At 38.1% G+C, this 26,046-nt stretch overlaps 1 protein-coding gene across 7 annotated transcripts in view; it reads right to left on the bottom strand.

The window, feature by feature from the left end:
- Positions 1-1,668: 1,668 nt before the first annotated feature.
- ANO5 (anoctamin 5) overlaps positions 1,669-26,046 on the bottom strand; it is a 54,047-nt gene continuing 29,669 nt past the window's right edge. For all 7 annotated transcript variants that reach the window (XM_082283701.1, XM_082283703.1, XM_082283705.1 and 4 more), the window contains 17 exons: positions 23,800-23,868; positions 22,524-22,808; positions 22,050-22,163; positions 20,378-20,493; positions 19,282-19,416; positions 17,953-18,058; positions 17,803-17,863; positions 16,071-16,222; positions 14,839-14,913; positions 13,956-14,178; positions 11,408-11,577; positions 10,708-10,805; positions 10,194-10,324; positions 8,414-8,619; positions 7,429-7,610; positions 6,246-6,351; positions 1,669-5,403 (listed from right to left, as the gene is read on the bottom strand). In XM_082283701.1, coding sequence (XP_082139827.1) covers positions 5,182-5,403; positions 6,246-6,351; positions 7,429-7,610; positions 8,414-8,619; positions 10,194-10,324; positions 10,708-10,805; positions 11,408-11,577; positions 13,956-14,178; positions 14,839-14,913; positions 16,071-16,222; positions 17,803-17,863; positions 17,953-18,058; positions 19,282-19,416; positions 20,378-20,493; positions 22,050-22,163; positions 22,524-22,808; positions 23,800-23,868 — 2,451 coding nt within the window. In that variant the 3' untranslated portion in view covers positions 1,669-5,181. The remainder of the gene's footprint in view (positions 5,404-6,245; positions 6,352-7,428; positions 7,611-8,413; positions 8,620-10,193; positions 10,325-10,707; positions 10,806-11,407; positions 11,578-13,955; positions 14,179-14,838; positions 14,914-16,070; positions 16,223-17,802; positions 17,864-17,952; positions 18,059-19,281; positions 19,417-20,377; positions 20,494-22,049; positions 22,164-22,523; positions 22,809-23,799; positions 23,869-26,046) is intronic.

Here is a 26,046-nt window from a genome sequence, read left to right as displayed (position 1 = left end):
TCTCTCCATCTGTTTAGGGAAGGAAGGTTTTTTAAATAAGTCCTTTGTGAGGGCTCCCTTTACCCTCTCCGGATACAATATCTTGGCCACACCAGATGGTAGGACCCCTGACCCTTCCCCTGTGTCTCCCAGAAGTGTGTCCTAAACATTTAAGACAGTATTTTGAGAAACACTGGTTTTCTACTAATTTTGAACATTTTGAGGAATACTAGACAAGATTTTGTTTCAGAGCCTACACATCTCAAATTGCAGACTTCAGATGCTGGCATATTGTTTTTCCCACATCTTGCTGTTCTTTCCCACTAATCCACTGGTGAATGGGTTACTTATTTTTCTGCTCCTGTAAGAAAATGTATTTAACACCACTTGAGATGCAAATGTTGGAAAAACGTCTTCTATTTCAAAGCTCCCTATATTTTTTTTTTCTTTGTATAGAATAAACATGGACTTATTTTTAGAAAGACTCTTTAATCTGGGTAGATGACATAGATGCCTTACCTATTTTTCTCATTCAGAAAGTAGAACCACTGAATTTTGGTGCATCTCTTCATTTACTGCACAAGTTTCATGAAGGAACTAAGACTTTTGAAGGGTAGCTACAATTTTCAATCATGCAGAGAGCCAAGTTTGTACCAGAATTTGTTAATGTCTTCTCACAACCTACCATGCTACTCTTTTTTATAAAATATAATTGGCTTTGGATAACATTGTACCCCAAATTAAACTTTAAATTACCCATGTACCACAGGCCTTGGTGGAGGCAAGGTTTTGCCTTCAAGAACAAAGCTTGAATGCACCTCAAAACTTCCAACTTATTACATAAATATCCCCTATATCCTGCATATCAACTGCACCTTCCTTAATATTTTTTTCTCACTCCTCTCTTTCCTTTGCTACCAATTTCTCCTCCATTTTAATGCTTTAGTTTTCATTTTCATACTTAATTTAAGTACCCTATCAGTGGTGGTACCATAATACATAATTATACCCTGCTTGTTTTGGTCTTTTTTTCTTCTCTCCTTTTTTAATACAGAGAAGATTCTTTTATTCATCTTATATCTTTCTTTAATTTGCTTAAATTGCATGTGTCTTAGTCTATAATTTCAAAGTTGCATAGGAAATGACCTACCAAGCCTGGCAGGTGACCCTGTTCCCAGAGTCCTGACAATGTGGTACAACAGGAGGTGAGATGCTGAGGTAAAAACATCTACTGAGAGCAAGTCATAAACTTCAACCCAGAATCCCTGTGATTTAATCCAAAGCCCTTCACTGGTACCAGAAGTGAGTTTTAAGAAAGATTAAAATATGTATAGTAAGACTTTACCAGTCCCTTGGGAAAGCTTCAGCTCTGCGATCTTTTCCAGTATATGTACTCAAAGCTATTTAAAGTGCACGTACGTGAACCACTTGTGCTGCGCGTGGAAACTGCATGTGTGACTGAGAACTTGAGAAGTCACCTCAGGTCCTGGCATTGCAGGAATAAAAACTGTATCCAGACAACGCAGGGAAAAGCAGCCTGGCTGAAAATGAACCTGTATGAACATTACACACATGAGTTGCAGAAACCTGTATGAATACTTTTCTCCAGGAGGCTCTCCAGGCATTGACTCTTAGTACTTCAGCTCCTCTCTCAATTCTTGGAATTTTCACACACAAGTTGACAGCACATTAAAAATGAACGCAGCTTTATTTGCTAGATTTAGGTCTTATTAAATGTGCATATTAAATGTTAGCAGAATGTTTAAAAAATTTATTCTGACATTAGTGTATCATATGTATCAGCAACATACTCAGCGGACAAAAACGCCACTTGGTTACACGACAGTACAAGTCAAACAAGTGGTACATGTGGAATAGCCAGAAACTCCCATCTATTTTCACTCCATTCTGTTGCCTCAAACAGACAGCATTACATAAAAAAGTAAAAGCATAGTAAGAAAATTTTCTAGAAAAAACAGTATAGTGTCTCATAGTAGCATTCTTCTTTTGCAGTCCTTTGCTTAGAACATACCACACTAAATCTTCCCAAGGTATAAAACCTAAATTTTAATTGCAAAAAAAAATATCCCTGATTGTATTACACCTGAAATGTCAATTTTGTTTTGTGTCACTAATTCTAATGAGGCAATCTATTGTTGTTTAAATTACAGTAATTGCAACACAGAACTTCATTCACTTTGGTTAAAGGGCATTTTTAGATACTGAATCACATCAAAATGAAATATTCCAACAGTAAGAATCAGCACATCTCCAAACTGACCAGGCCTTCCTTACTTTTGTCAGTTTTCAAGAACACTTTAGGAAACTTATGTGAACCATTATAAACCCAACCATACTGACACCTTTAGTCAAAATACTTGCTTAATGGCAAGTAAAGGCAAACTATTATGTAAAAAGGTGTTAAGACTAATTTTTTTATGTGATATTAGCTTTTAGTATGACAACAGATTCTCTTTTCAACAGTTTCTGTATATGAAGAAGTAATGCTATGAAGTGTAATAACATATTTTTAAGATACATACATATTTCTTTCTAAATAAGCTGATCCCAGGTTTTTTTCCACTTTCTATTGTATGGTACAACATATACAAAACATCTGTTTGTACTGCATTAAATAGCAAGTGATCTTAAAAAATAAGTTTGAAAGAAGCATGAAGTAGGAGTCAAAACATCAATTCAAATTTAGGGTCTGCATGCAGGGCTTCTGCATATCAATGCTGTACCACAAACAAATGTATTTCCTTATTTTTCTTCATCTTGCTTTTAAACAGCATCGTTCATTCACAACACACCTATTTTGCTGATATCTTTTCAAGGGTAGTATATTAGGACACTATTACTAGAAGAAACTAATCTTCCATAAGCAAAAATAGTACATCTAACACTGAATTTCCAATCTGTTTTCCGCTTCAATCAGGTTGTACGTTTTGCACAGAAATATCCTTTTGCATCTCATTACCTTTCTGTTTGAAGCAACTGTTTGCATTGCAAACAGTAACAAACCCATGCCATCTAAATAAAGCAGTTTAATTAACAGTTTATGTGCAAGATGCAGCACAGTTCTTTCATTGTGCAAATTGTGGTGTTTGATATGTGATTACGACTAATGGCTGATACTCTTCTTTGGCTTACACATTAAGCAGCAGAGCTAATCCATTTACACATGCATTCTTCCAACAGATCCATTATCTCAAATATATTTGAATATTCAAGAAGATGATCAGTTCATCATGAACATGAATTGCCAATATGCTTGATTGATCAAGCAACCTTAGAGAATGAAGGTGAATAACTTACAGTAACAAGAAATATCCACTCCTTGACTGGCAGCCAAACCATGTGATGTGTGCTCGAGGTAGGCACTTAATATTAATCCTTTTGCTAATAACAACAGCTCCACTCAGGACATTGATTTAAAACTGTTACAACATTAAAGTTACTTGCCAAGTACTCCAAGACACAGGCAAGGTTTGCAAAAACAAAATACCCTAAGTTGTGGTACTAGTAAACAGTACATCATTCAGCTGATATGGAATACAAATCTCGATTTTTATGCGTATACCTGCGAGGAAGTATAACTTTCAAAGTGCAAATAGAGCAAAATTTTCTAATTTTGTCTACCTGGTGTATTCAGCATGAGAGAACTCAATAATCCGGTGTTATGACAATCTGCAGTCTAGGCATGAACTGCTCTCCAAGAGTCCACATGGCACTGAAACCCAAGTGTGCCAAGGCAGGCATGGTTTGGTAACACTGAACAGCTCTGTCTGCAGGTTCACTATATCCTGATGCCTGCAAGCACATTTTGGAAATGGGCACTGCCCTGCAGAGATCATTTTCACACCTTTTTCCAAATGCAAAGAAACAAGGCACTAAGCATGGAAGCATTGATATGTTTTAAATATACAGCAAAATCATAAAAATTCCTACCTGCTTCAAACTAGAAAATGATGGCACATTCTTAAACAGCTGGAAGCTACTTTGCACAGATAGTTATTATACATTTATAAACTCAGTAACTTCATAGAAAAGCCACCTAACAAAAGAGAAAAAAAAATCTTTCCCAAAGATTCAAAATGGGAAAAAAACCCAACCCAACCCCAAGCCTCAGGCTACTACGTATAAGGACAATAACAGCATAAACATAGATTATCCGGCATGCTTAAAATCTTGTGGATAAAAATCCAAGACCAAACCATTCAGCTAGATCTGATATGGTGGTCCAGCTCCCAGTCCACTGCCATGGAGTACAGGCACACTCCATGCATTGAGGACAGACACACAGCTTTAGCCCTTTGCTGGCATTTCACTGAGAATCCAAAGAAAGAAATAAATAAATGAGCAGCTTTGGCCAAAACCAATGTCAAACACAATCTTCCAATGGTAGTTTTTGAGAATGAGAAATTAAGTAACTGTTATTCTCCAAATCATATACATCTTTTCAAAACCTCCTGCAATTAGGTGATTCCACAATATCTGCATTTAAAGAGAAAACTCTTCGGTAAACCGTATCTTTATGAAAATAAATTATGGCTTTTTTTCCTGCACTAGTATGAACTAACTGAATTCTGTGCCTATAAATAATTCCAAGCGGAATTAAGCCCATATGTCTTTAAAGATCAATTCCTTCTACAAAATGTACAGAAGTTCAAACCAATGTTTCATAAGACATTATATGAATATAAAAAAAAAACCAAAAAACCCCAAACCTTAACCCTTCAATCAGGAGTGTTCTATTTAAGTGACCACAAAATAAAAATAGTAATTCTCAACATTTTCCACAGCAGTGGTCCTCTGTGGTATCCTTTTCAGTCAGCTGAGATACAGCCTGGAGTCTAGCAATTAGCCACAAAGAGGGGGCTTGGTGGTAAATAACCTTATCATGTGTCCTGTGAGCCCTTTGTGGTTAACAGCGCTTATACCTGGAGTCCAAATTCTAGAATTACAAGATTACATTTACTACTCAAAGTCATGGGAAAATAAAAACCAGTGCCGAAATCATACAGTTAAGTAGATTTCCTAAACCTTGTAAGCTCAGTAAAACTTTTAAAGAAAAGTCTATCATCTTTGGACTGAAAGAGAAGGGTTGAACTCTCCTACAGCTTTCAACATGATGCATACTGAGCAAACCACAGATAAGAAAAGCTAAAACAAGCTAAATCCCCAACAGTTGGGTTTTGGCTACATTGCCCTGGATAGCTCCATTCTCCCTTCCGTGGCGATGAACTCCTTTTCTGTGGCTTGTTTATCACCTTGGCACAGTCTCTCCTTCAGTTTTTCAAGTTCATACTCATGTAGGATTTTTTGTGTTAAGTACTTTTCACGTTTTATTTTGGCTTTCACATCTGCAGGAACATCAGGAATCATCCATGCTACAAAGAATTTGACGATGAATACAACATGCTAAAAAGAAAAAAAATTAACAACTCATTACCAAATGAAACACCTTTTGTTTTATGTGTCACCAAATGGGTCACTTTTTGTTCACAAACAGAATACATTTCATTTGGCTGTCCTGGAACAATATATACCAAATTAATGTGTATTTAAGACGTGCATGAATATTAAAACACACCCTCTTATGAAGAAATTTTAATTCCAAACCACTAATGATTTAGCAAACCCAACAGAAGAGTGTCAGGGCCTGAATCTTAACCATCACTTTTTAACTCCTCTGTGTGATTTGTTAGAAAGTTCACACAGCTGTGCTGATAACACTTAGCTTTTGAGAGCTGATGAAACACAGCAGGAAAAGTGATGAGAAGAGCACTTTAGCTACTCTGTTTTCCCTTCATAACTTGCAAAGCAGTGGCTTAACACTGAAGTGCCAGTTATCCAAACTATTGATTTAGCTGTTTTTAACCAATATACATCACTGCAAAATGCTGTCTGGATTTTGAATACAGTCATCTCACATACAGCTCTTTAATGAAAGCAAGACGAGTGGAAGTGCTAGTCCTGGTGGCTTTCATCTCTTACACTGGCATAAAGACTTTTTTTATTTTGCTGATTATTTTGATCAACATTAGCAGTCTCCTCAGCCATTTTCACTGTTCCTACTCTGAGGTCAGCTCGCTGAAGTTAAAAGGCCCAGTAATAGTAATCATTTAGGACATGAGTACTCAGTTATTACCTAGGGAACAGATTATTTTATACTCCCAGCAATTCTGTTTTCTGTAACATTAGTAACAATCTAGAAAATCACAAGGTACCAGTGTTAGAAGAAAATTTCGTTGGGAACATACCTCCATAATAATTATAAAGGCCAGTTTTGCAGCAAGAATGTGCCAGAACTGCATAGTGTGAAAGTATTTCCTCTCATGATCTGGTGGATATCGATAGTCTCTGTACCTGTTGGAATGACAGACATGCAAAGGTGAAATGTCACAGTCAGCCTGGGACAGACTGCAAGCTTAGTGACACTTACAAGCAAGTATAGCTGTCACTTAAGGAACCTTTTCTTGTTTTAAATGGTCTGTTTCCTTTTGCAGAAAAAGGTTGCCTCTCAATTTGTTTCTATCTTTGTGTTTGCTTAAGCACCCTCACATACACAGCAACAGAGCAGAGATGAGGATGTGAGACATGAAATTTGGTACACAGGTTACCTGTTTTTCAGGCAATGGTCAAATAATACAGGACAGAGTGATGGGATGTATCACAGGGTAACGGGCACGGATTGAATAAATGTGACAGACATGAAAAGATTACGGACTGGACAGATGCAGGGTTTCATTAAAGGACAGACTTGAGTACATGTTCTACACCACCAAATAAATGTAGCTGTTTCTGAAAGTGCTGGGGCGGTTGGTTTGGGGCTTTTTTTTGTTTGCTTTGAGATTTTTTTCATCAAATCAATACTCTTCTTTCACCCTTTGCAAAGTTCTTTTCCAACTATTCTAGAATCTCCAATGCTTCTGCTAGCAAGAAAGGACTACTTTTTAAATGGAAGCAGGATAGGTCTGATTCTTGGTCCGATCAAGCAAAATAAGGATTGATTTAAAATACCGTATCTCATTTTCAGCTTTGGAATCTAAACATCCCCTTTTTTCTGCTTCCTTGTCCACTTATGCAGCCTAAAAATCTTTGAAAATACAGGCTGAAGTTCACAACTTCAAGGATGTAAATTTCCTTCCTCACTCAAAAATCAATAGTGTAATTAAGTAAACAAAAAATCCAATGAAGAAAAAGCAAAATGCACATTAGCAATGAGACTCTTAGTGGTCATTTTTTTTGTGGTGATTGCTTTTGTTATTGGCTTGATCTCTTACCACCTCAAGCATTACCTTGTTGATAGCCTAAATATTACCTCGCACACTTCAGAATGATGAGAATGACATAATTTATTTTCTAATGGACTACTTAGATCTGCATTGATTTTTTTATGCTGTATTCTAAACCAGGTGATAAAATAATTATTATTACACTAACCTGCATATGACAAAGTTTTCTGGATTCTCTTTAGGTTCATTTCTCTCAGGAAAATCTGAGATTAAAAACACTGACAAACTGCTGTTTATGTATCCAGACATAGGTGAATCTTCATTTTCAGAATAAGCATAGTAGTAAACTAAACGAGGGATCATATCTGATGTGAATGCAACAATAAAGGCCTGAAAAAAAATTGGAATAAGAAATTAAGAAAGTGGCACACAAAATTCGTGAGCAGATTTATAAGGGGGTTGTGGTTCTGTGACTCTGGCATTACCCAGAATCTTTTAAGAAAGGGTGAGAAGCATGATTAGGGCACTTCACCTTGGTAAAAGATGCTGAGTGCAGCCTCCGCACATTTTGCCTGGAAGCTTGAAATACTTAAGGTGCTGAGGTATCGTGCTATGTTGGCAGTACCTGCAAGTGGGTTTGTTGCCTAAGACACACTAAAAAGAGGCATCTCTTTTGCTCAGTAGTCTCCTTTACATATGCTTCCAATGAAATACTGGCATAGCAGTGAATATATATAAGTTACCAGCTTATAAAAACTACTTGGAGGCACTGCTCCCACACGGGCATCCAGAAGCAGCTGACTGAGCAGAGTTCAAACAGAACAGGCCTCATAGTGACAAGGACAAAAATGCATCTGACACACAGAATTCATCCACCTTTCCTGTCCCCTACAGTTCCCTCTGGGCAATCAGGGTGCTTCATCAGACTAAGCTTCGTACTGGCTTATGCTACTCCAAAAGGCTGGAAAACACACACAACTGAATGAAAGATTATGGCCAAAAAAATGTGGATTGGGAGCTGCACACCGCCAACATATGGACAAGCCAAACCACTTAAATGGTTTGATGGTATCTTTGTAGGTTAACAAGATACAGCGTTGATGAAGAAGAATAAGTATCAGCTGGTTTTTATTTTTTCACATTTTGAGTACATGGAAGAATCAGTGTTGATGTAGCACAGCTAACATACTTACATTAGTGACAACAGACAGGATGGCCATCCCGTTCAGGATTTCCTGCCACACTCCTATGCTATGTGCTTTTGCAGCCACGGGTCTTCTGTACTGAGTGGTTAATTTCCAGGAGTCTACTCGAATCTCCAGGATATTATTCATCAGAGCAAGAAGGGGAGCCAGGGGAAAGGATGCCACAAAGAGGGTAATGAATCCAAACTGAATGACTGCAAGGGAGAAAAAAAAAGTGTCAAAATCTGCTCTTCCAAAAGTATCCTCAGAATCACAGGGGTCTACCACTAGCAGACAAATGGCAAACTTCTGCCACGCTACTCAAGCCTGAGCTAAGTGACAATCAGCCCCAGCCCCAAGACTTCTCCTGTCATTTCAGGCTGCCATTCAGCAGCACCCATAGGAATGGACATTTACGTCCTCTGAAACGATGCCAGCAGCGCTGGATACCAATCCTTTCAGGGTGCTGCAGTTCTCATACGACTGGTGTGTAACTGCAGGGGAATTCGGAGGTATTCATCCATCAAATTTTTCACTTTTAGGCCAGTTTTATTCTCTTGCAATTAGTTTGTACAGATAACTACACACCTCACAACCGTACCTCCACCTATTGTTACTGATTTAATCAAAACATTCATACCAATTCTATATGCAATAGTTCCACTGGGGAGTCTTGACATTAGTTTAAGAACTGCAAATAAAATATACAATGATCCTTTCAGTTGTTACCAAAATTGAGTATCTCAGTACAGAATGTGGTAATTCTTGGTGCACAGACAATACTGCCACTATATTTCAAATAAAGGAAACAGAATGTTTCATCTGGTTTAGGTAGTGCATAAAAATAAATTCCCATATACCAGTCATTCACTCTTCCATGATTTCAGTGCTAAATTATTCACCTTAGACGAGCAACAAAATTCCTACTAGCTTAGCAGCCCTGAGACAATGTTGGAGCATAGTGGTTCAGTTCTGATTCTGGAAGAGCAAAGACATGGCTGGCACCAGTGATTGCTCTGAGTGTGTTAATTTCACAAGATCACAGCCCCGTATCAAATTACAGTGATAATAACTCTATGCATCTCTAGAACACTTAAAACTATTTCTGCAGAAATAAAACAATACAAATGTTCATTTTTCAACAAAATGTATCCTTGTAATAGCCAAATACGAACTTCTTTAAAGTCTCCTTTAGATTTAGCTTAGCTTCAGTTCTAGTTTCAGTTCCACAGGTTTTGTAAACTACTGTTATATGCTGACATGCTCATGTTACCTTTCAAAACCCGTATTTTCCCTTGCCCACACTCCCTCTGCTGGTCTAACAGACAGAACAGAAGCACTGATCAGTGCAAGACTAAAGCTGAAGGGATTCTCCTCTAGCCAGTTCGTAGATCTCATGTCTGCAGTACCCATCCTTACAGCATATTTGGCACTCTTCCCATACTTAGAATTTCCACTGGCATCAGCTAAGAATATGCTTTGGAACAAGAAAAGAACAGACACTAAGGCAGCTGGCTGCACTGAGAATAATGTTCCTCATTCAAATGAGGAAAACAAAAAGTCTTTGCAGTGTTTCTGTGAAATTCCCAGCAGCTAAAGATGCAAAGACAGCTTTTTTTTTTTTTAAATGGGCTGACCTATTTAATGCTTTCCAGCAGTTAATCATCCACTGTTATGCAGATGAAAGTGGTGGCATCAACCCACAACAATTAATCGAGAAAATGTTCTTTTGAAAGTGTCAGTACAAGGTGTCCTGTCCTCAATTCCAAATGTGTAATTTTAAACTTACCCATTTCTAAATATTCATAGAACAGGCCTAAGGCTCCAAATGTCTGCAGATCATGGTCTTGCTCCCAGCGACTATATAAATTTTCAGGATTATTTCTGGCTTTCCGACGACCCCACCAGTTACAAATCCAGCTGAATATGCAGAAAAAGTTAACAATGAGAGAAGCAGATCAGATTGGTGCACTTGATTAGAGCGTGGTGCTAATAACACCAAGCTTATGGGTTCAGTTCCTGCATGGACCATTCACTTAAGAGGTGGACTCAATCCTTGTAGGTCCCTTCCCCCTCAGGTATTCTGTAAAGTCTCCCCTTCTCTGAGCAAGCTCCTTAATACAACATGTTTTTATAAGCATGGTTTCCACAAAAGAGGCTGAAAGCCTCTATGAAATGAGTCTACGTGTCAGAATTTGTGCTTAATTGCCCGAGTTCTTCTTATCTTCCTCATATGGCAATCACTCCTGCCAAGAATTTCCTCTGGCTATAAGATGGGCATCTCAGTGTCAGAGGGAACTTACGGAACAATAGCCTCTTGGATATTTCCCCAGATCTGTTTGCCAGCCATGACTATGGTGAGCTGTGTCGTCAGTTCTATCAAACAGCCCGCAGGATCGCACTGGTGGAAACAAACTGGGTGTTAATGGACATGAATAATGGGTATCACCGAGATAAACTATATTCTACTACTGTATAAATACAAGAAAGGAGATCTTAAAACTTGGAAGGACAATACTTAATTTCCACATGGACTGCCAGCTAAGCTACCCTCTCAGGAAGGCTGTTAGAGAAGGGCTTTCAGTGTTTAAAGTGTGAGAAGAAACACACACTACAACATAACCATTTGAAGACAGAGTAATTCAGGGATGCTTCAGCAGGACCTGCGTGCAGCACACACCCCTCAGCCCCAAAAAGGTGAATCTTCTGCACTCAGTGAGCTCTCAGTACCAGATTTTTTTTTCAGACCTATGGTGAGACCCACTAGTATTTCAGGAGAACTGGGACCAAGAAAACCTTTAGGATTTTTCACTCTTGTGACTGACAGATTTTCACTGCTGGTGTTTCCCTGTCTAGCAACAGCAGGAAGAGTCACTGGAAGCCTCAGCATCAGCTTCAGGATAGCCAGCTGAGGTCCAGCTCAGTTCAGACCAACCCTGCAGTTGGAAATTTACAACTGTGCAGGTTGAAGGGAACAATCCACCTTAATTAAGAAAATCTTACCTCTTCATTTCGCCAGCGATTAAACATGTATGTGTAGGCACCTGGGTAACCAACAAACTTCCCTTTGAAGAAGGCCACATAGAAGCAGGATGAATAGTAGTTGACAAACTGGAACAAAAACATTTTCATAGTGAGCCTGTTCTCATACTCCATATGAGTTCTGGGGATCTCTGTGAAACCAGAAAACAGTAATTTTATGTTCCTTTATTCCTTTCAAAAGGATACAGATTCACAAATACTCATCACGTACAGTGACCTTAACGGAAAAAAAAGGAAAAGAAGAACACCTACAAACATTTCAGCAGATGGAGTGCCTGCTTTCAGACACCCTACCTTTATTTTACAATGCAACATTTGATACAGGCAGGCAAAGGAAATTCATATTTAAAACTTCTATAAAATTTAATTTCCCCTTCTTTGTACTGTCCATTAGCATTTGTCCATCCGCAAAAGTTACACCACTTTAAGAGATCCAAGATTAATCTCGAACTAGCAGAATCTCCTGTAGTATGAAGATTTCACTGTAAGCAACACACATGGTCATTTTTTTTCTTTGTGGTAGAGAAGTATGTTACAGTATTTTTTTCCCCAACATGCTGTATGTTTATACCATAAAAATCAGCAGAAACTGGATGGCTCATGTGCCTCTGAAAGACAAGGCTCATAATGGGCAGAAAAACAGGGGAGAGAACAGGCATCTTGGAGGTACCAAACATCACCAAACTTTTGCTTAGGATTTTGCTGCCTTTTGCTGCTCATTGTCTATCACATTTATATTTTTAAAGAGAGCAGGAAGCCCTAAACATATTATTGTCAAATGTCCTGTCAAATGATAACACACAACCAATTCAAGGGAAGTAGCATAGGGAAATACACTACAAACATTCAAGTCCCTCTGAATTGCTCAGGACCTGGCAGATGTGTTGAACTCACCTGCCTTATCGTAAAGTTGCTTTATATAACCGAGTAAACGGATGTTTTCCAAGCTTGGTGTAAGTTTGCACGCCAGAAGAACATGAGGTATTTACTGGGAACCTGATATTGGAGTGTAGGACAGAGCACTCAGGTGAGGCAGTCTGCCTAGCCTGCAGCTCCCTAAAATATTTTTATTTTCAGTGAGCTGTTAAAATACTGATGTGAGGCACACAAAGTTCAGAGCACCAGAGGCAGGTTATACCTGCTTGTCTCAACACCAAACCTGGCCGAAGCATTTCAAGGCGTTCAAGAGTGAATAAAATCTGGCAGACACTCCTGACAGCCCGGGCCAGGCGCAGCCACCTCGGCCGCCCGAGGAGGGCAGCAGTCCCACCCACACCAGTGAACTGTTCTGTTCCCCTGTAACACATAACCCCAGGTGGTGCTGACACTTGAGAAATCAATCGTCCACACTTGCAAACTCGCCAAATTACACTGCTGAGCCTTCACACTTATAATTCTTGATCCTCAAGAAAGAAAGATTTAAAAAATTATGATTTTCTGCTTGTTTCTGTGTTTGTTAGGGGCAATTTTAGTCATTACTTGTCCTTTTCTGATTTGGCCAAGAGAGATAAGGAATACAGATCTCAGAGACAAGAGATGGCCTATGACAAATCAAAATAAACCAAATGCAACATCCCTTTAAGTTTCTGCAAGAAACACCTTCAATTCTTGACTCGACTTGCAAGATCTCACAAAAAAATCAACCATTTTTATGACAACTGCACAAACTGCAAGTACCTAATATTTTCAGCTCCCCTCCCCAAACTGAATATATTCTGCAATTATTTTTCTATAAAACACCTGCAGGGACTTCTATCTCTAAATCATAAGGACAAATAAATGAAGTAAAAAAAAAGCCCATATGTAAGAAGGGCTCTCAGGAAGAATATTTCCAGCATGCAAGCAAAAGTCAAACACAAAATATATGACAAAAGCAGTCACTCTTTCTGGGCCTCCAGCTCTGGAGCGAGGTTACTGCTATCAATGGCTACTGCCACAATAACACATCTTGGGCACAGCTTCTCATCCTGCTCAACCTCTGCCTTCCATCTGTGTAACTCCAAATCTGTACAGCCAGAGCTAAGGGAATCAATGCTCAGAAAAAAATGGAAAATGTACTATCCCATCACATATTTTCCCACAGACTAAGAGTTATGATTATTTAGTCTTTTCTTCTTGTAAAGATGGCTGTGATTTATTTTTTAAAATATATTTACAAGATTTCTAATTGAAATACTGCTAATTCAAGACAGTCTGATCTTGCTTTGGTGACTCTAATACAACACAAGGTGATTTTTAACTATGTTCAGGTCTGTGATTGTCTCTGTAGACTAGTTTTAGTATAAGTAAGCACTATATGAAGAGAAACAAGGTTATGAGAACTACTGAAATGCAAGGAAAAGGTTGTATGGCCATGGATACACCTGAGTCATTGCTGCAAGCCACTGCATGGTACAGAGCTGCCACGCGCCTGAGTTGAGAACAACAGCACAGAACACCTTGATGGTGTTCAATGGAACCTTCAATGATTCCTTCAAAGTTTTGCCTACAAGTAAGTACCTCTGCTTACCCATATCAGTAATCCAGATAGCTATTCTCTCATAGAAGAAATTCAGTATCATGATGATGATAAAATTGAGGCAGGAGGCTGTGACTGAAGTTGCCAGCTGAGGGGTCAGTAACCCGCTGATGGGCTGCAGCGTCTGAGTGTTCTCCATGAGGCTGGCGAAGGCAGCGTACACTGCAAGGCGATACACTATCACAGCTATCATGCTGGCTATGATCAGGGACACCTGAGGAAATGAGGGAGATTTGAAAGACACTTCAGCTTGGTATAGCTATATTCTATAGCTATATGCATGCAGCTTTAAAAACAAGATGTAAACCATCATGCTTTATGTTTTTAAAATTTTATTCTTTGTGGATATGAGTTCAGCAGCACAGAAATGCAAATCACACAGGCAAAACACTTTGTTATATTACATACATTAAAACCAACAAAATTATTTTGTTAGCATAAGAAAAGCAGACAATATAATGCCAATATCTGAGAAAGTGCAGAAGAGTATAGACAGGAGATGGAAAGGACAAGCTAGATTAAACTGTCCACTCTGAAACTCACTCTGCATTCATTATTGTGAATTCTTTTCTTTGTTTGCCTTTACTACAATTTTTTCAGTGTGTCTCTTAACATCAAATAAGTCACAGAGAAAGTTATCCCCATGTTAAAATGTCTAATCAAATTACTAATTAGTGACAAATTTCCAGTGTCTTTTTTTAAAAAAAAAATTACCAGAATTTAAGTGCACTTTAACTGACAGCATGAAATCTGCAGGACAATAATAAAAGCATGTGTTAACATCACAATTAAAACCAATTTGTGTCAATGGGATGATTAGTAATAATCAACATCTCTGACATATGGTAAAACGATGATTAAAAAAGATGCTCACCCAGAACAACACTGTAGCTCCTGAGATGCAGAATCTCATAGCCTGGCTAGTTAAAGGCAAATAAGGCTCCATCTCCTGAAACAGTCAAGTACAGCACAGTTCATCTTATTCCCACATTTTACTCCAGCATCGAGCAGCACATAGAGCTCTCACCAGCTGTATGAAAAGTGCTCCCATTCAAGGGAAACCATCCAGAACCCTGTCCCTCTAAAATGGCAGACAGGACACAATTTTGAGTGTGCTGGGGGTGAGGGTGGGGGGCAGGGAGGGGCAGAAAGATCAGGACAGAAGTGGCCATAAAACTGCTACAAGTAAAGACAGTACCTGGAAAGAATGGTTAAACTTTTGCAAAATCAATCAGCAGCGAAAGGAAAAAGATCAACTTCCTGAGATGAGCAGACCACAACTATTACTGTAATGCTAGCTTAGCTGTCAAACAGCTCTGAGTCCACAACTGGACTCAAGTTTTATAAATTCTTCCTGCTGAGATTCCTTAAAATTTGTCATTTGGATATGCCCTCTCTCATGAGAAATAAGATTAGTATATGTATTTCCTATGATTAAGGAGACAAGCCCTGAAAGACAGGGCTACTGTTTATAGAACAAAGACTCTTCCCACATTCTGGCTAAGCTTCTATTTCTTTACTGAAGACTGTGCTATCTAAGTATACTTAGGATTAGTGACAATAAGCTATTTATATGCAATTCTATGAAAGGGAAAAGATGATTTAAAAATACATTAAATGGGTGTGGTAGATGTTGTGTTGGAATGCAACCAGCTGATCCCTAAATTTGTGAAATAACTCTTACCTAAAATAAACTTAAAATGAAAACAATTAACATCTATATATAGAGTGTTTAACAGAGTTAAATTGGGTCACTAATTATATCCCAATTAGATTTCAGAGAAAGGACTTCAGCAACCTTCATCTCTCTGGTGTTCCCCAAACAAAGTGGTTGTGTATCAGAAGCAAAACCACAGCTAGACCAACTTATTACTTTAGATTATGGTGACTGCTTCTTCATATGTTGTGTAGGGATAAGAAAGAGTGGTTTTAAAGGCATGAAGGTTTCAGAGACTGCTACCCTGAAATGTGAAAGATGCTGTAAAAATGGTGTCAAAACCATAAACTTTGCCTTTGTTTTCCTGATTTAATGTATCGATTTCCATGTTACGAAACTTTCAGCATACAACTGAATTTGCACACGTGTCAACTCAGCATGTTCATTACCTGAGTTACGGGATTCTTCTTCTTTTGGGTACATTTTGCCTCGTATTCAGGCCTCAGCTGGAGCTGTTGCTGTTCCTCTTCAAAATCAACCAAATCCCATTCATATTTCAGTCTAGCTTGCCGCCTCTTCCAAAACTCCAAGAAAAGTGTAACTACAATTTGAAAATGTTAAAATAGTGTCAAGGAAGATGTGAACAAGTTCATGAACCAAGTTAAACATCTGCACTGGCTTCTTTTCGGTGGTTTATTATTTATCCTTACAGTGTGACTCAACTATTTTTACTGACTACCTACTACAGCTCACAGATAAGACCACAATATGGATCCAGTGATTTATTAGCTAATTGAATTCCAGAAGTGGATGACAAGGAAGATGCCAAGACAAGATATGGGTATTTCCACGGTTATGATGACCATGTTTAATTGCAGCTTAACTACTCTGCATATGCAAAAAGCAACATGAATTAGGAAAAGAACCTGATAATTCAACTAACTGCTGTGTATAAACCTATAGCACATAAATAACTATTACAACAAATAAGCAGAACAGCTTTCAAGTAGTATGCTCAAAGATTTCTGTTGCTTTTTGATGTTTATTTGATATCATGCTCATTTTAAAGACAGTGAATGTCTGATGATTTTCATATGATCAAGAGTTGGGCTGGCTTAAGATATTTTTAAGATGCTAGAGGGAACTGATTTCATATATAAACAACTATAAAATTTATAATACTATGTAACATTTTAAGAGCCCTTTATAAACTACTTTAAAATGTAAACATTTTGTAATCTGATTGTTCTTATTAGAACTGGAGACATTTTATGATGTAGACAAACACAGGAAAGCTTATCTTCTGCAGTTCTAAACTCTCTGGCTGTTACTTCCTGAATGACTAATCCATGTCATGCAAATGCTAGTTCTTAGAAACCAGGAAAAGTTTAGTAAAACAGCCATACAACAAAAATCTTATTTGATAACAAATACACAGGTTTTCTATAAGCACACAAGAATCTTTGTGAGTTAATGAAATATCTATATACAAGTTGAAGATTTAATTACGATATTTCATACAAACAGTATGAAACAAGAGAAATGTATTTAAAGAAATAAGAAACAGTAACTATGCTATGCTGAATGCAACCTTCAAAGAGTTGAAGAAAAGAACATGTATTCTACACAGTATGAACGTAAAAGTCTGAAGAAGTATCATTAGTGTGACACTATGATTATAGAGGCCAGAAATCCACCAATTTCTACATCATCAGAACATACTACAATGTATGAAGTTCACTGGAGTAGAACCCAATGAATTTTCTGATCCCAAAAGTACAGCTAATAGAGTGGCAGTGATGGACCACCACCCAGTGACAGGACACAAAGCTCCCCCCTCCCTCACAGGGACACTGATGATGTGCAGGACTTAGCAGAGAGGACTCTTATATAGGCTGCTCTGGTTACTACGGAAAGAATCAAATGTTAGCAGTTGAAAGTACACGATACTTATGATATTCTTACAGTATCCTAGATGCATGCTAGATTTTCTTTGGGTTTTTTTAAGTCTTAATTCCTCTGTAACTTTAAATTATTTTCACTCTTTCATCACTTTTGCACCTGAGGCAAGATACTATGGTGAAGCCTTTATTCCCCTTCTTCCCACTTCATCCAGTGTCCCTCAGCAGCTTGGCCAAGATCTCCTTATTGCTTGACATAAAACTTACCAAATGTACTCACCCCATATGCCCATGAAAATGGCAAAAAAAAGAGTTGCCACGTTGTCAAACAAATGGGAATACTGCAACAGAATACCCAGGAACAGGTCAGTACCCAGACAGCTTTAAGGATGAACAAAAATGGCAAGTGGCTGCAGAACCAGATACAGACCTGCGAGGACTCACAGGTGGTGTTTAGTCTCCAGTATTCACACTCTCGGTCACAAAGCGGGCACATGATGATCTCTCCTCCAATTGCAGGGTCACAGATTTCTTTGCTAGGGAGGAAAACATTGTAAAGTATCTGTTTCCACAGCATCTTAAAAGCTGTTATATGAAATTTATTTAAAAAATAAATAGGAGCTTCATTTGTACAAAGCTCAACATTTGCAGCTTCACAGCAAAGATGCCGCACCTTGTCACATTCACTGGTGTTAACCAGTGGCTGGTCAGGACAAGCCACGAATGAAGCAGCTGCTACAAGGAGTAGAATTAACAATTCCCTCGGTATGGGCTTTTTGGGTCTATCAGCAATGAATCAGGAGTCTCTCAGGAGCTGTACTGCACATGCACTGCTTTCAGGCAAGATATAAACCATGTTATTTCCCATCAGGTTAGCAATGACATCAAAACACCTTTTCTAAAAGCAGAGACACCACTTCAGCTTTGATATCTGCAGTAAAATTTGCTACTTCAATTTAATGACAGTGGGTGAAGTTTACAATCCTATGATAGTCCTTTAGTATCCAGAGAAATCTCAATATGTATAGCAGTATTCCCAGATGAATTCTTAACCTAGCTAAAATATAAGTCTCAAAATTATATTATTCAACAGAATAGATGAGAATTTTAACCTGTTACTCATCTTTTATGGTTAAACCTCAAAATTTTAGGGAAGCCTTATTATAGAAAACAGCAAGCAGTGAAGTCAACCCTCTTTTCCTCTACCCACCCCCAATCCCTGAATACAATAAATCTTTGGACTTCTGATAAAACAAATACTATGCTTATTTAAAAAAAAACACCCAAACTATGGCTTCTAAGATACTGGATCCCTCTTTGATGGGAGAACCATGCTGATCTGTTTTACTCATGCTTCTGGTTAGTACAAATGATGACCTACGCAAAAAGGTCAGACTGCTCTGCAAGATAGATTAAATAGACAAGCTTAAGCCAACAATAAACACTTAAACAATTTTGAGAGATCTAAGGGGTACTCCTAGGTCTTTACATATTGCAGGTTCTCCAACACAGAAAGCTATGCCCAACAAAATATTGCTTTTCACCTACAGGTTGAGTCTTACTAACTGATAGTCACAAGTTCTGCATGAGTGGTCCACCACCTTTTCAGTCAATAGACAGCTGAAGAACAAGTTAGTCTCTCTGACAAGCTTTAAAAGCTTGTTACCTACTGAGTAACAACAACAAAATTTTTTTTGGCAAGAATAAAATTTTCACATTGCTTAGCTTTTGCCCAGGAGATTTTCAACATTATACTCACCTGCTCATATTTTCATCCATTGTAAACAAGCCATAAAGAAAACAGATTAAGCCAACAACTGCTGCAAGGAATAACATCTCTGTGTAAAATCCTAGCCAGGCAAAATAGATTCCAATCTTCTCACCATAGTACTTTCTGAATCAAAAAAAAAAAAAAGCAATTAACAGGAACACCAAGCTAAATTTAAAACTGCAGTAGAGCAAACTGGCCAGAGTAAAAGTGAAATACATGGCAAAAATCTCTTTTAACAGAAGAGTAAATGCACTGAAGTACTGTGGAAAAGGAGGTCTGAAGCTGGCCATGAGAAGTTACTCAAGCTGCATGAACAAGGTGAATGATCACACACATATGGCCTCTTTTGTCCCTTTTATCCTCCTAGCAGAAAATCTGACTTTAAAATCACTCTTTCTCTTTTCTACAGGATAGCTTAAGTGAAGATTTACTTTCTGATTTTTCCAATGAGTTACACAAATGAAACAGCACAACAGTTCTGACCACATGGTTAAAACAAATAGGTAATCCACAGAAATAGAACCACTTGTGTTACAAACAGGGAACTGTAACCTGTGAACAAAGCAACATTCTGTTGTATCATATCAGCTGAATCAAAGGGATCTTAAGTGAGTTTAAATTTGGGGTTAGAACTAAGAATCAAGCTTCCAAGCTGATTTTATCTGTATTTTTTCAAGTCTGTGTTGAAATTTCAACATTTCAAATAAATTTTTAACAATTTTTTTGCAGAGAGTGATTTAAAAAGTCTGAGATATTCTATGTATGTGCTTCTTTACAGCTGAATTATCTGTACTATACCTGACCCCAGGAGGACTGGCTAGATGGAAAGAGACTTGACTTGAAATGAAGCATTTTTCCAGTTCTCAGTAGAAAGCTGTGTCATGTCCTCCCAGGACATAGTTCCCAGCTAATATCCATTATATATAATATTTATAATATTTATAATTAGATAATAAATAACATTTTAATATCATTGGATCTTAAAAGTGGTAAAAATTTCCTAGTAGGATGAAGTTACAAATCAATATACACTGTATTACAGTGAAAACCAAGGAAACATAACCACCCCCAGGCTGTACTGTACCTGATAAGGTCCAAAGGCTGCTCTTTGTAGAAGCGCAAGAAACGGGCCCACTCCATGTAGAGCGTGTACCTCTCACTGTCACAGTTTGGGTCGCTTGCCTTTTTCCAGTACTGGCACTGTGAGCAAATCAGAGTAAGGGGAAAACACCTCATCGACAGGCTCAAATACTACATTGAAAGAGATGAACAGTAATGATGACGCATCCCTCTTAAGACTGTGGTGTTTGTCATTATCAGTATCTTAACTGCCAAATATTAAGAAAATTTTGGAACTTCATCACTTCCCTAGAAATCAAACAGCGTAAAATAACCACAGTTTCTGACAGGTTCTGTAATTTTATTCCTTGCCATAGAACTCTGCTTCTAGAAATATTTGGCTATGTCAATTATGCAGTTTGTGATCTTGATTTTCCTTTTTTCTTAATGTCTCTCAACCACAAAGAAAAGCATGAAAATTGGTTTCTAAATAGAAAACAACCAATAGAAGTTTAAGCAACCTAAAGTTTGCCTTTTGAAAATATTCTGAAAGATTAAATAATTATTTTTAGACAAAGATTTTTGAGTTTTTCTCTCAAGTTTTAGAATTTTTTTGTAAGATTTCTTAGCATTTAAAGTTGGCTGTAGTTGTATAGAAGAGATTTTTGCTTTTTACTGTCTGTGGTTTTGGTAGTCCCTACAGTATAAAGTACTTGCCAGCCTAGACTAACATTCTAGATCCTAATCAGCCAAACTTTCCTCCTGAAAACCTAAGGAATGTCCATTCACTCATTTATTTCTATTTTCAAAGGAAAAAAAAATTCAAACATTTAAAAATATAAATCTATATACAGTATTTAAAAATGCCTTATGGTAGAATTCAAAGATATAAATAAGCATGTTAAGTTCACTAAAGCATTGTGACATCTGAAATAACCATCAAAAACAAGGAGAGAATTTAAGACTTAAACAACAAATTAAATACAATAGTTAGGAGGAAAAGAAATTTAAAGGGAAAAAACCCACATAAAACATGTAACCCGTTTCTCTCTTGTTTTCTCTATGGAATTTCAGGACTAAATCTACACGTGTCATATTAAAAACTGACCTTACAGCAAAACTAAACACAGTATTTACTACCCTTACCACATTTACAGTATTTGCTCCCCAAAGCTCCCTGGGAAATGGACAAGTGACCATTCCACACTGAACTACAGGGTTCAGGCAACTCATCTGACTTCAGCCCAAAAATGGTACGATCACAGGAGTTTTTCTCTAACTGCAGGTAGTGTGCACTACTGTGTAACTACAGTATGTGTGTGTACACACCCTGTAGACACACACTGCTGAATGTACGCATCTCCTCTAGGTATTCATTCCTTGTTATAATCTAAGGTACTACTGCATGGTCTGTGTCATCAACATTACAGGAGTATGATGGAATAAGTCTCTAAAGAAATGGTGTGACTGACACATATTCTAAAAACTCACCCACAGGAAGAAACATTTCAGCACATAAAAGCCAAATAGCAGGGCTGACAGATATGTCTTGTGTGTTATAAAACAGAATCAATTACTGGGACAAATTGAAAGGTTTGAGTATATTTTCATATCTCCTGGAATAGCAAATGTCACAGTACGTAAAAGAGTGCAAACACCGGGAAATGCTCAAGGAAGCAGAAAACTAAAATACTTACATCATGAAGAGGATATGCGGCTGTATAGGTGCCATTGTTTAGCAGTCTCTTAATCCCAAATTTTTTCTTCCCTTCTTCTGTTCCATATGGGCAACGTGTAAGAATATAATTAACCTGAGATTCAAGGATGAGAATTTTAGACCCTTCCTATTTTAAGGCCATTTAATAGAAACCTATCATGGATGTGCACTGTGTATAATCTGCAGGAACAACATGCAAAAGCAAGAAGTACTTCTTCAGAAGGCCTTATCCCTTATAAGAACACTGAGGGCACAACTGCCTTGTAGACATCCAGAAGATCTGTTCCAACAAATATTATTCTATATTTCTAAGCAAGATGCACAGGTACCCAGGCATCTCTGTATTTACCTCAGTTACCACGGTTTCTATACTCACTCCTTCCTTGCATGAATATTCTGATGGGGCCATGTAAATCTACATGTAAAACCTAAGCAGCCAAATTCACATACGTACTATTCTGTTTCTCATGGACGGTGAGAAGAAAGTGCTCTCATCATTAATGAGGTACAGCTCCTGCTTGTCCTTGCTGAATGGTGCCGTGAAATAATCCGGTTCAGGGTGCATCACTTTCTCAGGCAGCCTGAGCGGGGAAAGCACACAGTCCAGGGGGTTCTCCACCATGGAGGGAATGTCATTTTCCTTGATGGGAACCTTAATGTTCAGCACTTCTGCATATGTGATCAGAACCTCCCACGGCGCATGGATCTTCACAAAGAAAATCTTGCCATCCTCAGATTCCTGCCTCAGAAAAGTTAAATCAGACATTAGATCAAACTGTGTTTTATTGCAAGATTTAGGGGAATATTTTTTATACAAAATGTATTGCCTTTTACATATTTTTGAAGGATTTAAAAAAAGAGAAAAAAGGAGGGGGGAATAGAAGGACTTCCTCTGTGTGTGTGTATATATACTTTTTTTTAACTGAAAAGCTTGAGTGGTTAGCTGTTCATAAAAATTATCTTTGCACTACTAAAAGCTCACAAAGGCTTTTCAAATTGTATTAATGCCATACACTGGAGTCCGAAAACTCTCATTACACTGGAAACACGTAGAATAATCTTGTCACAGGCCTCACAGAACATGTGTGTTTTTCTAGTGTTGCTCTGCATTCACAGCAGAAGTTTGCAATCAGCAGGGTTTTTAACATGGCTTGATGAATTCCCCACCTATGGATGTTAGAGAGTCTGAACTTCATCAAGAGTTATTTTACCCAACTCAGCCTCTGGCACGCTGACTGCATCAGTAAAAATCGCACATTCTCCAGTTATTACACCAAACAGTACCACTCATGAAACATCCTCAAGTTTTTACACCACGGTCCTTCCTCAAAATTACAACATCCAGTGGGCATAAATTGCCTTCCAAACTTGTTACTCATTGTTAGGTGGGATTAAAATCAGCTGTAAGCATACTTCCCGTTTATGTGGCTTTAAATCAAATCACAGCTATTTTGCCTTCTTCTTTTTATGAAAGCAAAGGCTTTCTTTTCTTTATGAAAGCAAAACAAAAGCTTCCTCTTGAATCAAAATTATTCTGCTTCCACAATTCTTATCAATGTATCTGGAAAAAGGATTCAAATAAACATATTAAGCTTGTTTCTCCAAAATTAGTCACCCTCCACTGAAATCCACGAGCATAATTTATAATTTTTCTCAAAGAAACAAAGTGGTTTATTAATTTCTGGGTCTATTCTTTTGGCCCTAATTTTTCTTTTTTTTTTTTTTTTTACCTTCTTGTCTTCTGTTTCTAGCTCCAAACCAGCCTTTTGAAGGTTGCTCTCAAATTCTTTTCTCCTTTCCTGAAGAGAAACAAAGACACTTTAGTAACTGATGAAGTTAGCAACTAATTGGTCACTCAGCAATGACTCCCTGGGTTTCACTTCTCTCTGCCCTGATGACAACCCCTTAATGCTATGTGACCTTCTAAGAGCAAACAGACAAAAACCAGCCCATGCATACCAGGCCACTTTCCAGTGAGGGCCAGCTTTGTGATGGGAACACATCAGGAATTGCACTAGCTAGCCACAGGACACCTACTGGGTAGGAAAAGGCTTGTTCTGTGCCATCTAGGTCATCAGAGAAGCAACGGATGTCTTGTGTCTTGAGCACTTCTGGCTTCAGGAGGCTGGTGTGTGGGGTGTGTGTCTGTTCAAGTTTAGCTATATTTCCAAGAGAATGATGAAAAGAAAAATTCTGGAAGCACGTGGAAGACTGACAGTCTCATCTATTTACCAGTTATACAATTATGCCTGATACAGATATTCAAGTACTGATTACAGACAATTCAAACAGTATTTCACAAACATCACTATAAAACTAGATAAGACCAACAAATCACCACGTGTCCTTAGCTTGCATAAAGTCAGCATGGACTTCATGCAGAGATAACACGCCTGCCCGTGGCAGTTTGTAGTGGCTGCATGACCTGTGTGAGCTCGATATTCTTCTTGAATTCTGGATTTTGCGAAGTACTTCCTAGGTGGTTCTTCCTCTCCTTCTCTGTATAATTTTTGCTCTTATTGAGAGCAAAATGCATTAATTTCCTCTTAATTATATAAAATTTGCTGAAGAACTGCTGCAGTAACAATAAATTAAGCCAAATATTGAGCCCTACCCTCTTTAAAATGCACAAGCTAGACAACAAATTTATTTCTGGCTAAACCCTGCCACGCTGTCTAATCTTTCTTCTATTGAAAAGTCTTAACTGACGGTTTTCAAACATACTTAAAAAACCCAAAACACTGTAATTTTCAGTCAGTTTTATTTTCCTGAATGTCTGTGAGGAGCAGACTGCCATTTTTGCATTTCAGTTTGCATAAACTACTCAGACAAATGAATACAGACTGAAGAATAGCTTTCATAGTCCTCAAATGTACCCTAAGATGTATTGATGTATTTTCCTGTGTTAGTGGCCTCTCATTTTTATGTGTCACATCTGATTTTGCCAAATATTACTATATATTAGATTAGACACTGGACAATATAAACTTGCTAATATGATAACTCCTGAGTTCTAGCACATGCTGGGGACAAAAGCAATTCCATGCACTATTTGCATCCTACAAACCCGCCTAAATGCACCTGTATAAACATGCCAGAGAACTCCGGTTTGCTGACATGATAACCAGATAGAGAACAACACAGATAAAAGGTGATTTAAGAACGCATGTTAAAATGCTATAGAAAAGCTGACATTCAAGCCTAGTATCCAAAGCTACATGCTCCTCTGGATTACCTTTTCTCCTAACAAAGCATGCTGGTGTGTATTCCTTCTCCAGCAAACACTGGAAAGAGAGCCAAGCAAGTCAGCTCAGAGGGTTCTCTGGCACCAGACAGCTTCTCACCAGCTGTGCAGCTCACGAACAGAGAGAGCCAAAGGGTCTTACTTATCTTTCCTTACAACAGACTTAGTGTGATAAACTGCAGTGGTCTGAGAGAAATTACGCCCTTTTTACCACCTTGCTCTTCTCCCGTAAGCCCCCTCCAGAAACCTATGCAATGTACTGTACTTTCCAGTTAATGGGAAAAACATTTTTAAAAGAAAATCAATCTGCCACAGAAAAAAAAAAAATTCCTTCCCCTTTTCTTCCCAAATACTGAATTTCCTTGTGTCTCCATCAAAGGCTTAAAATGGACAAAACGTATCCTTGGGCCAGAGCTGCTCGTTTTTAATGTGTACTTGTTAGAATTTTAAGCTTATTGCCCCAAATGTAATAAGCTATACCTGGTGCATGTATTTCTGACTCTGCTAGAGATGCCACTCTGCAGACAGAGCGATGAGGGAAGCTCTGTGAGACATCACACCCACCGCATTATGTGGATATCTCACATAATGTGGGATAAGCACAGACTCTTTATCTAACACATGCTGGGCTGTAATGAACCATCCCAGCAAGATCAACAAAGCAAGATCCAAAGTCCAGCAGTACTATCATGCCCAGTGCAAATGCAACACTGCATGATCAGGTACCTACGGA

Source organism: Coloeus monedula (genome assembly GCF_965178545.1).
Source record: "Coloeus monedula genome assembly, chromosome: 6".
NCBI lineage: Eukaryota > Metazoa > Chordata > Aves > Passeriformes > Corvidae > Coloeus > Coloeus monedula.
Note: the sequence above shows the minus strand (reverse complement) of the source record. Positions and strands in the feature narration are given on the sequence as shown.